This window comes from Argiope bruennichi, chromosome 9 (assembly GCF_947563725.1).
Source record: "Argiope bruennichi chromosome 9, qqArgBrue1.1, whole genome shotgun sequence".
NCBI lineage: Eukaryota > Metazoa > Arthropoda > Arachnida > Araneae > Araneidae > Argiope > Argiope bruennichi.
In genome coordinates, this window is record NC_079159.1 from 18,010,299 (window position 1) to 18,023,130 (window position 12,832).

The 12,832-nt window shown below is 29.6% G+C and overlaps 1 protein-coding gene across 1 annotated transcript; it reads right to left on the reverse strand.

Annotated features, from left to right (window-relative positions):
• Positions 1-979: 979 nt before the first annotated feature.
• On the reverse strand, positions 980-6,906 carry LOC129984603 (cuticle protein 14-like). Its single transcript, XM_056094529.1, has 4 exons — positions 6,763-6,906; positions 5,057-5,188; positions 3,658-4,001; positions 980-1,348 (listed from the first exon to the last, which is right to left on the reverse strand). The coding sequence occupies exons 1-3, from the start codon at positions 6,820-6,822 to the stop codon at positions 3,702-3,704; spliced, it is 492 nt and encodes a 163-aa protein (XP_055950504.1). The 5' UTR covers positions 6,823-6,906; the 3' UTR covers positions 980-1,348; positions 3,658-3,701.
• Between the last annotated feature and the right edge of the window lie 5,926 nt (positions 6,907-12,832).

The window sequence follows — 12,832 nt, forward strand, 5'->3', positions numbered from 1 at the left end:
AACTCTAGTTGTAGATGTGGTAATGATTATGATGACATTACACACTACATTTTTCATTGCGCTATTCTTCATCATTTGAGAAAATGTATTAAACCTCAATAAAATATTTCTCAAATTCTATCAAATAAAAATTTAACTTTATAAGCTCAAGCTATCTTGAATTTCCAGCATCACAATGAAAACAGGAATTCCCAAATGGAATGATAATTTATCCTCTTGTGTCTCTTATCTGAACTGATCTTTCTTATTTTGGACTCTGCCCTCAGCGGAGCCATTTTATTTTACTATAAAGAAAAAATGGCCTTTTGTTGGTTATACCTTGTGGTATAGCAAATTTTCACTCCTCTTAATACTTCAAGTGTTGATACCTTTTTAATAGTTGCAAACTTTAAACGGGACTCTATCATTGTCTGAGCTCTTCAAAGTATGGACAGTGAAAAGTCAAGCACTGTTAAAAGTGGACAGTATCTTGTGGGCAAAAGAAAAAGCCTTTTGTTCCTGATCATGAACTCTATCTTAGTCTGAGCTAATGTATATATCTATTTTTCCTGTTTATTTTTTATTTGTTTTATTTATTTATTTATATTTTTTTCATTTCTTTAAAAAAATTTATTTTCTTTTTATTTTTCCGTTTTTAAAGTTTCAAAACTGCTTACTTTTTAAAATTTACTAATTATGTTTCAATGATATTGTTTCTGTGGAATATTTTGTAGGCCCTTCTGCTTGAACCATTTAGACTTTCTCCACTTTTTCTTTTTATGCCTGTCCCTTTATTTTTTGTTTCGGCTTTTTTATTTTCTTTAGCTTCTTTTGCATCTTTTACGCATGCGTATGAAAGATATTTTTAATGACAAAATTTCTATTTAAATTCTATTTTTTTTTTTAATTTTAATTGAGCCTTTTACCTGTGTAACACCACTTTTGTCACACACACCAAACCATCATCAGAATACATAAGAGACACAAGCTTATTCTGAAGATAAGAAAATGCTTTATTTGAGCGTTTGGCAATACTGTTCTATACAAGGAAAGACACACCGACCGTACATATTAGAATAATTCTATCTATATACATAATATAACCGGCCGGAGGGTACACGTTTGATGTCCGGCAAGGCATGCAGAACCCACAGAGCATGATACTCGTGTATCAGACAAGAAAGGAGACAATAAATAAATAACTATGAGACACATAAAATGACAGAATGTGGCTTCTTGGAGGCGAAAGGAGAGGGTTTGGTTTTCCTTCCATTTTCCCGTGTCGTGGCGGACTGGTTTAATGCTCGGCGAATCCCTGTACCATGCGTTTTCTGGATCCCTGCAGTGCTTGCAAGAGTGTTATAATGAACTGCAATGAAAACAAAAGGATCAATTTAAAACTTTTTGTCATGAAAATCTTTGAAATTTAGAAGATGTTGGCGTTGAATTTGGATATTAAGCTCGATATCAAGTAGATTTCTTGCCATTTATTAAATATAATTAACGGAAGTTTTCATAAAATTTGTTTTTTCATTCCATTTACGTAATGAGTTTTTAGTTCCTATTTAATTTTCAGTTAAGATATAATATCCCATTTAGTGATTCTGGCACCAGACTAAAAAACAATATTTTCCCTGTGATTGGTTGGTTTATTGAGGTTTAGTGGCGCAAGAGCCAAAAATAGGCTATGCCAATATTTTTCCGAATGACAAAAATATTAAAGTTTAGAAATATTGTTGCACAACAATATTGCATTTAGCATTGTATAAAAAAATTCTAAGTCAATAACATGCAATTTTGAAAATTATCTCAAGTTTTTTGTTGTTGTTGTTAAAGGAACATTTATTCAGGAATATTTATTATTAAAATGATTATGAAAAAAAAACAAAACACTATGGTTATAGCTGTCTTCAGAAATATTTTATAAAAGGTACGCAATTGTAATTAACAAAAGAAAAAAAGAATGGAGAATTTTAATTCCTTAATAACACTTCTTAAATATTTAAAACTATAATAAATTATTGTTCCATAACAAAGGGTTGGTTGATATATTTTTTAGCTTTAGTTCCAATCTTAAGAATTTTGGATCCTTTCATATCTTGTGCTAAAAATAAGAATTTCCTCTTAGCAAGGATATGTGTCAAATAATTATTGAATTCCTTCAGAAGACCAAGATTTTTTTTTTTTTTTCACAATACTTGTTCATTGAACACATGGTTTATTCTTTTGAAACCATGTATTACCAAGTAAACCTTTAATTAATCCAGTTCACGATTGTTAAGAAAAAGACTTCCTGGTTGTTAAAGTTAAATCATAAATTCCATTGCGAACTCAATTTTTTTCCTTCTTCGACTATGTGAGCTATTAGCACTAGGGCAGTTGCGACATCCTTACTTTATTATTGGCTAGAATAAGCTATAATTTTATCGCCTCCTTCGATATATTTTACCTGTAGGCTATAAATGGACCATTAAATATCTCGCCGCTTCCCTGTCTGAAAATGCGTGCAGTTTAGATAATGGAGAAAGGAACCTTTATTTATCTTTCGTTCTGTTTTCATTGTTTTATGATTTAATTCGTATTTCTTGTATTTATGATCCCGATAATTCCCTGATAATGCATAAAATATAGATTCATTGTGATTTTTAATCTAGATATATTCAGACCAATTAAGTCTGTGTGCAAAAGTTAAACAATTGGAGGGGGGGAATGTGTGGATGCTTTAAAAATGGCGGGGAAAGAAAATCTATGTGCCTTTTCATGGAAAACTTTCATTATAATTTCTAATATTCATTTATATTTTAAGTGAATGACATTTATTGAAATTAAAAATGCTAATTTATGCAAATTAAGTTTTGAAATTTTATAAAAAAAATGTCTATTTTGTCGAATTTGTTACCCTATCTTATCTTATATTTTACATAACATTCTCGGTATTTGTCGGTTGTAACGGCGACAGAAACGCGCCAAGAAAAAATTTCGCCCATTTGGCGATTTTAATTGGTTGCATTCGTATGGGATTTGACCTATATTGATGCACATATTTATTATATATATATTTATGTACTTTAGTATATCTTTATAATTTGGCGAAATTTTTCTTGGTGCTTTCTGGTGGCTGTTAAAACCACAAGTACACGCACAAAAATACAAGTACCACATTTTTATTTATATTTTAACATGAAAACAGCAGCGATTTAGAAATTACTCGATTTTCATTTAAATTTTCCATTAAAGTCAAATTTTAATGAAGTAAATTAATTTCAATATGATGAAGTATCACATTCTTTCTGGAAATATCGAGCATTCTTATTCAAATGGTAATAGAAAAATCAACATACAAATAATCATTATATTGAATGTTGTCTTTAAAAATCAATAGAGAGAATATATATATATATACACGAACTTTATTTTTAAATTAACTATTTATCAAATGAATAGCTAAAGGATGTATCTATTGCTTCTTTTTCACCTTAAACCAAACTCAGATAATCAATACTGCATCTTTTTCCATTTTAACCAAACTCACAGAATCAATACTACGTCTTTTCCCATTTAAACGAAACTCACAGAATCAATACTACGTCTTTTTCCATTTAAACCAAACTCACAGAATCAATACTACGTCTTTTTCCATTTAAACGAAACTCGGAGAATCAATGCAATCCAACTTACCATAAGTTAAATCGGAAAAAACCTTTAACCGTAAACATTCCAATCTAGTATCGGGGGTATCCACCATAGTGAGGGGCAGGGGCTTGGTAGTGGGCAGGGCTGGCTTGGATGTTGACATCAGCGGGGTTCTGGTTGTCAGTTCCAGGTTCGTTGGTCTTGACGTTTGCGCGGAAACCGTAAGCGTCAGCAACGTAGTCTACCTGCCTGTAGATACCATGAGCATCGGTGTATCCATAGCTTCCCTGGACATTGCCCTTGCCGTCGCTGGATTCTTTTCGGGATTGTCTGAATTCACCATAGTCACCAGCGATGTCATAGCCAAAGTCGTAGGGGGTTGGGACAGCCTGTAAAAACGAATGTTTGATTGTAATTCCGATGAAACCTAATATTCTGTTTGTGTGACTAGGTGCAAGATGAATTTTTAAAAAATAATTGGAAATAGTTATGTTTTTGAATATTTGTACAAAAAAGATCGAGAAAAAAACATCTATGAAAACAAAATTTACCAATAAAGTGGCAATAGTGTTTTTTAAAAATGGTAAAAAATGCCTTTTTTTTTTTTTTCTAAAAAAAAGTATAAAGCAAAAGTATTTTAGTTTAGAGATTTTCTAATGATTTGCTTAAAATTTTACAGATTGTTTAAGAAATATATGACCTAGTTTTGGAACTCAAAAAATAAGCTGTATTTCTCTCCATTCTTTAAATATCGGGATTCGCTGATAAATAACACGAAATTACAATTTTTTAAAACATTTTGAAGCACGAAAACAAATAAAAAATAATTTTAAATGAATAGATTACTTATTCTATAGTTCCGGAACTGTAGAACATATTGAGAAATCTTATATTTGAATCAAAAATATATGTATAAAATTTTAATTTATGAGATTTGTCGTAAAAAAAAAATTCTCTCAAAGATTAGAATAAAAAAAAAATGGCATCTAAAGATGTAAAATAGCATTAAAACGTATACAAATACAAATATAAGAATCAGTGTAACTTCCCCCCAAAAATGGATTTAGAAACAAAATCCTAATGGTTTTATAAAGAAGATTTAGATTTAAGTTTTAGGATAAATAAAAAAAAAAAATTAACTTGAAGAAAGAAGTTACCTTACTCACGTAAATGTAACAAGTGAATGAAAAAATTTTTTTTTTCTCACAATATTTTGATAGAAGTAGATTTAATGAAAATATCCTTTTACATACAAGTTTTTTTGAAAAATAAACAACGTATGGTAAAATGTTCAATCAGAACATTGCAAATTCTAAGCTTTGATTTTAATTTAAAACTTATTTTGTTTCACATTATAATTTAAATTCGCCTTTTCTATCACAAAAAATTGAAACGATCTACAAAATTTAAAATTTGGTTCAGAAAAATAGAAAATTTTACTTACGTAGTCGTAGGCTGGTGCAGCATATCCGTAAGATGGTGCGCTATATGCTGGTGCTGGTGCGTAGGCCCGGCCATAGGCTGGGTAGTAAGGAGCCGCACAAGCGACGGCGAGAACAGCAGCGACAACGGCAAGCTGAAAGGCCAATGAAAAATATTATATTACATTGGGCAACTAAGACTTTTCTGTAAAAAATATTAATTGTTAAATCAATCTTTTTTAGTATATAGAAATTAATCAATAAAATTAGACTTTCAGTGTATTAAAAAAGAATTATATTCTCATTATTAAAAATATTTGTAGCTATATTTTATGGAACAGTTAAATTTATTAATAAAAAATTCTGCGTGTGTTTATATCATAAGTTTCACCAGGAAATGAACAATTCTTATATTCAATATTGAATACTGGTATAATTTAGTTTAAATTTTATAAATTTGTAATTTTAGACAAATGTAAGAATTAAAAAAAATCAATAATCGATATTTTTTAAGTTCGCTTTTATAACAAATTTAAAGACATAATTTTTAAGAACGAGGGTGAAAATTATGTAAGTAATTATAATTATGTAAGTATTATAAGTGTAAAAATTATGCCAGTATTCTTTATTTACAATAGTATATGGAAGTATTTTAGTATTGCCGTATATGCCAGTATTCGTTATTGTAAATAACGAATTACTCTAGTATTCGTTATTGTAAATAACGAATTACTCTAGTATTCGTTATTGTAAATAACGAATACTAAAGTAATTTAGTTTAAATTTTATAAATTTGTAACTTTAGATAAATTTAAGAATAAAAAATTAATCAACTAACGATATTTTTAAAGTTTGCTTTTATAACAGTTTAAAGAACGAGTATAAAAATGATATATATATATATATATAGTAATATCAGTTATCGATATTTTCTATTTCTGTAAGTTCATTCTAAAGAAGGTTTTTATTAGTGAAAAATATCTGTTGTTGAAAATCATTATGGCTTTCTAAAAAATTGTAAGTTGAGAAATGAGATATTATTCTTTAAAATAAAAATGTACAAATATTAATATTTTTAAATCAAATTTAAATTTCAAAAAATTATTTTCCGAGCAATTAATCTTTCCTAAAAGATTTTCATTTTAAACTTTAAGGCATTATCAAGAATAGAACATGCCATTAAGATTAAAGCAAAATACATCGATTTTAAATTAAAATGTCTACTTAATTATCTATGAATTAAAATAATTCTTACATTGAAAAATTATTTCAATTTCTAAAATAAATCTTATCTATTATAAGATCTATTCAATTTTGTTATAAACAAAATTTTGGCCAAGTTTATGTAATATTATAGTATAAGAAAATCCAAATCCAAAATTTTGATTTTCATAACTTTTATAAAAAGATAAAAATCTGTAATAATCTAACTGATGTTTGAAAATATTATTGCTATTTATATTGAAAACAATATTGCTGGAATTCAGAATTTGGAAATACCAACTCCTGGACCATACTTAATATTTATACACTCTCGAATGGGCTTCATATTTATATTACGAATTAAAAAAAAGCATTAACTGATTTTAAAAAGTTTTTATACAGTGTATATTGTATAGAAATAAGAGTTATACTTTATAGAAAATAGAAGTTATACATGTATTTCAATGGATGGTAAATGTTAGTTCGGTTTTTATGATATACTAGGCTATATCACAAGTGGACTTACCTTAAACATTTTGGTAGATGTCTTATACTCGAACACGGTGTTGAGATATACTCTTATCATGTTTGCTCTCTCTTTATATACTCATCGAGATCCCACCTGTTGAATGTGGACTTGCGTAAAAATGCGGGGTAGGGGGAGTGGGAGGGACGTTCGGTGGGGGTGAGCGAGAAGAGAAAGTTTCTATATTCTTGATTTTTTTTAGTGTTTTTATTTCATTTTCACTTTCCTAGGTCGTGACCTGATTCGAGAGTCGTCTGCAATAGACTCCGTTCGATCTACTTGTGGATGTGGGGCATGGGTTGGGAGTGGTGCAACAACTTCCTGAATTGAAGGGGTGCCACAAATTTCTCTTTTTTGGTCTTCGCGCATACCACACCCACCCTTGACTGTGCTCAAGATTAGAGGGATCATGGCGTATGTCGAGTTTGAAACATTTTTTCTTTTTTGAAATTCTTTTACCGAATCGAAAGAATGCCATTGAAGTTGACGAAAGGATCTGAAATAGAATGTTTTCTTTGGAGACAGCAAACGAACTTCAAAATTTCATCATAGTTCCAAGTCATGAATATTTTATAAAGAATTTGGAAGAAATATATTATTTTTTTTTATTCTGATGCAATTTCATAATTAATTTAATAATCAATATCAGTTTATGATTACTATTCTATGAAGTTATTTTCCATCATAAGCATCATTCGTATTAAAAAAAGATGAAAAATAAATCTGCTTTGAAAATGACGAAATCAGAAAGTGCCAATGCCAAGTTATAGAGAGTTTCTAAAGCTTAACAACTTCGATTTTAGTTTTATCCAGTCTGTACATTTAGAATAATAAAATTATCTTAATATAAAGAGTTAGTGACTTTTTAAATCAATTTTGTTTTAGAAATCAGGAAAAAAGTGTCCATTTAAGCGATGATGGCTGGAAGTCCTATAAAAAACATCAGTTTAGAGGCTGGGGATTTTCTTCTTTTTTGCGTTTTTTTAATTGACATCATGTTCCAAAAAGTGAAAACATTATATTATTCCAAATTATGTCACAATTTTTATTTTCAGTGTGATGTGAAACTGAATTTTATTTATGTTGAACATTACTGGAATGATTATTTTAGAAACTTGTGCAGAATAATGACTTTTTTTTTTGCATAAAGTAATTCTGACTGTCTTTTCAAAATACTGATTTTTTTGTGTGAAAAATACATCTTTGCATTTTCAAATATTTTGAAAATGATACGAACTAATATGGTAAAGATTTATTATTTAACAGTTTTATTTAATATTTAACAGTTTTAATAAATAACAAGCAATTAATAAATTAATTTTAAGTAATTGTAGCAAGTAAAATACTAATATAGAGGATTTTTAAATTACAATAAAGTTTTCAAATAGTTTTAAAGCTGTAATTTCAATTAATAAAAAAGTAATTTCACTTGGCAAACAGTTGCCAGAATTCAGTAAGTGTGTAGTAAACTTTCAATTCCCATCCAACGGATCCAAAATATTTATTTTTCGAATGGAAAATTTTATTTATGTATTTATTTTTTAATTGAAAGTATTGAATAGTAGTAAAAAAAAATCAACTGAATTTTGGGACTTCGAAAATTATGAATTAACAATTACTAAAAACACAATATACCGAATTATATATCTAATGTAAATAATTCAGAAATAAAAATATAATTTTTAATTTTGATTTCGCATTAACTTAATTAAATTCAAAGCGCTGACGATTTTTTTTAATATTATGTGAAGAGGAATTTCAAGAAACCAAGGAAGAATTTTGAATTACAATAAGATTAAATTATATTATATTAAACACGTTCTATTGCATTTCAATATATATATATATATATATGAAAATTAAATGACTTTTAACTTACCAAAAAAGGAAAAAAATTGTAGAAATTTCATGATATATGATAAAATCAAATGCACACGTATTAAATTGTATTTACTATAACGCTTTCCAAATGGGAAACTCGTTTCAAAATATCATCTTTTCTGTATAAGAACGAATTATATGAAAAAAACAAACACACCCAGTAAAATATTAAATAGAAAGCAATGTCTTGAACACTTCTTTGAAACATTTGAATGACAGGTAATGTTACACGGTGCATTGTTGTATTGTGGCTACTTATATTTTTATTTACATCAAGGTTGAATACCAGTTTTCGACCACAACTATGCAGCGCGCGAAAATTGGTGTTTTATACGAAATTTATAACTTAAGAGTTGGTTTTATACTATTTTATTTGGTTTTTGATGCATTTTATTGCAGAAATATTATTGATCGAAAAAAAGCCCCAGAAATGCACCAATAAATTGCTTCTATTTGTTTGGATTTGTTATTTTTGTCAGTTTATATTTATATTCTAGGAACATCAGAGAAATGAAATTTTTGTTTTCATTTTGTCATATTCCAAAATATAAGAATGGTTTTTATAGCTCTCAATAGGCTTATAAGAACAATCCTTGTTGTTCCAAATGATCGCCATTTTGTTTCATGTGAAGGTCGCGCAATGTAAATATACATTCATAACCGCCATTTCTGATCAAATATGAATAAAAGAATAACTGAAGAAAATCGTTTGTATTATATGGAAAATAATTTCATAAAATTAATCACAGTCTTCAACTGCGATGTTTGCTGACAATGACCTAGTCTTTATTCATCATTGAATAGTGAAAATTTTATTTTCTGTGAGACATTTATCACCGACGATGAAGGTTAAAACCAGCTTCATGATACTTTCTTAAATATGAAGCTATTTTCACCCAAATAAATTTCTCTTACTTTTCAAAATGTGGAATTAAAATAAGGATTTTCAATCAAGAATCGTTTTCTTTGATTCTTCTTGATAATTGTTTTAAATAAATGAATTATGCATTTAAAAAACAAACAAACGAATAACAAATATTGGTTATTTTCTTAACGCTTAACCTTCCAGCTGGGGTCGATTTTTAATCTCTCGCCAGATGTAACGTTTTTAGGTTATATCCAAAGACTTTTTTACATTCAGCATAACGATAGTAAAATATCCCACTATGTAACTATGATGACCAAGAGTTATTCGTGTATCGAAAGATCGTATTGTTAAACGTATAAGCAAAAATTTAACCATTAATAGATGTTAAAGTTCAGTACAAAAAAGGCAGGTAACTATTATGTATCTCAAGTGTTTTCTGAATTTCTGGTCGAGTCAATACGAAAACGCATTTTAGTACAAAAAGTAACATCTAGTTAGCAGCAGGAAACTCAGTCAAAGAGTTAAACTGTAAATATAGCATTAAAAAAAAGTTTTTTTCTTTTTTAATCTCGAGTTATCCAATTACATTGTGCAATTTTACAGCGTAAAAAAAATTCCAGGTAATTGTGAAGGTAATTAAAAAATTTTAAAGAAATAATCACATACAAAGCTGCAATTTTTGATAAAGTAAAATTGCATTAACAACTTAATTTTTCTTTCCTTTCTACCCTTTTTTTAACCCCCGTCCCTCAGTCCAAAAGTTTTTAACTTTTTATTGTTTAATGTTCACCGAAGTATCCAGGCATCAACTAGTTAGTGAAGAAAAAAAGAATAGAATTTCTGAATGGATATTGAAACACATAAAAAAATTGGAATAACTTGTGATGAAATTTGGAAGAATTGTCTCGATAAAAATGTATATAGCCTCCTGATCTTTTTTTTTTTTTTTTTTCCTTTTTTTTAAACTTCTACTATTAGAATCCCCCCCCCCAATTTACTATGAATGTGCGAACAGATGTATCAATAATACGAATGAAGAATTATTATACTATGCATCTGTTCCTAGTAAATGTTATTTATATAATAATTGATTATAATTATTTCGCTTAATTTCCTCAAGTTTATATGAGATCGAAATCAGTTCTTATGGGGGTGGAAGTTTTGCAAATAATTTAATGACAAAATGAAATGATTTTTTAGCAGAACATGTGCCTGTGTGATTTGTTTATGAAATTTTTAACAAGAAATAGGTAAAAATTATATCAATCTAATTAATTAAAATTAAAATTTTAAATACAGGGTGGCCATAAAATAATTTTTAATGTTTGGCGGCATCTGCAGCTGAAACGAATGAACGAAATGAAATTACATTTCATATACAGAGACTGTGGAAAGCACGGAAAGATAAATTCCCCAGGAAAAAAAAAATAATACCAAAAATTGCCGATAGGAGAAATATTGGCGCTGCTGTCACGCCTAACCAGGAAATTTCTATATCGAGATAGATTATGTAAAATTTCTTGTGCGTGCATGACAGCAGCGCAATGCATTCGTCGTAAAAGGAGAAGAGCAAACGACCTGTTACCAGCATAGAGTTTATGTCTCACCTCTATGGTTAGCAGTTCATTCTTGACTGTTGATATTTTCTTGACTGTTATTGTTGATTGACTGTTGATGTGTGCTTCATATGGCCAAACCTTTCTTCAGCATGTTTTAGTGTAAAACTGTTCTACACTAAACAGTATAATGTTGTGATTGCTCTTAAGCAATTTTGAATCCTTCATAACCTGCGGAAAGGTCCAATGACTGCTGTAGCACTGAGAGCAATGATTAAAAAATTCGAGAAAACTGGTTCGCTAAGATTTAGAACCGGCAGAGGACGAAATCAGTACCAGATGAAGCTGTAACAGATATTGCTACAGAGGTGTTTGGCGACACAGGGACGGTTAGTAGTCCAAGTGCTCATGCTCATGCTCGCCAAACCTATATGCCTTATGTTATTAGGAAAATCTACGCAAAATGCTACATTTCTATCAGTATAAAATCAGTCGTGTATCACAGTAAAATCTGTGCATTACAAATCACAGACCATGAAAAGAGCCTCACTCTCGCTTTAATGTTTTTTGCCCAAATTGAGATTGACATTGACTGACCTTGGAAAATATTGTAGGGAGATGAGGTTCATTTTTATGTTAATTGGTCTGTCAATATTCAGAATTACCGTATTTGGCCGCGTGAACATTCCACAGTGATCCAAGAAATGTCACTGCATTCCCCAAATGTCACAATACTTTTTGGAGAATCTCACTCAAACAGGTCCTATTACCTGCACCATTAATGACGAAACATATGGACAAATGCTACAGACATTTGTTATTCCGCAAATGCAGCAAAGACAATGCAACTCAATAATTTTCCTGCAAAATGGAGCACGGCTACATATTCATTGTTTAGTACAAAACATTTTGCGACAGCATTTCGGTACTGAGAGAGTTATCGGTCAATACTTTCAGACGGAATGCTCGCAAACTTCCCCCATGCAACTTTTGGCTGCGGGGAAGGGTACCTGAAAATCATGGTGTACGCTGGTGGGGTTCCAAACCTGCATGTCTTGAAACAGCTGTCTGGCTGTTATGAACATTGAAACTTACAGTTTACACGTAACAGTACAGAATGTCATACATCGTATGCAATATGTTTTACACAGGGAAGGTCAACATATTGAAATTTTTGCATGGAATGAATTAAAGATTTGCAGTGAGTTTCATGAATTCATTCATAACTGCACTTCTAACACGCCAGTATTTATCCTATCAGAAAATCATTTTTTTTTCTGCGGATTTCATCTTCTCAAGCCCACCGCAATCTGTATATGAAATGTGCTTTCATTTCATTCATTTGTTTTAGCTGCAAACAGGAAAAGTTATTTTATGGCCAGTTATTTTATGGTCGAATTAAAAAAATAATCGTTGCTTTTTAATATTGCTATCTACTTTTTCGTTGCTATTATCAAATGAGGGATATATCATAAATATAGTGTTCTCACAGCAAAATTTTATTTCTCAAGGATAATTTTTTTACGGCAAAAACGTGTTGTTAATGTTTCGAATTAAAAAAAAAGTATGCGTAATATTGCCGCATTGAAAAGAAGTAGTGAACTCTCCATGTCCGAGTGGTCATAGCATTCATCTCATAATCAAGAGCTCGTAAGTTCGAATTCCACTAGAGACAATGCGATTCGGTCTGTGTAAATATTTAATTTCTCGATTTTATGTTTTCCTTTATTTCATGTTCCAGAAGATTCTGGACATTTCTTTAGTT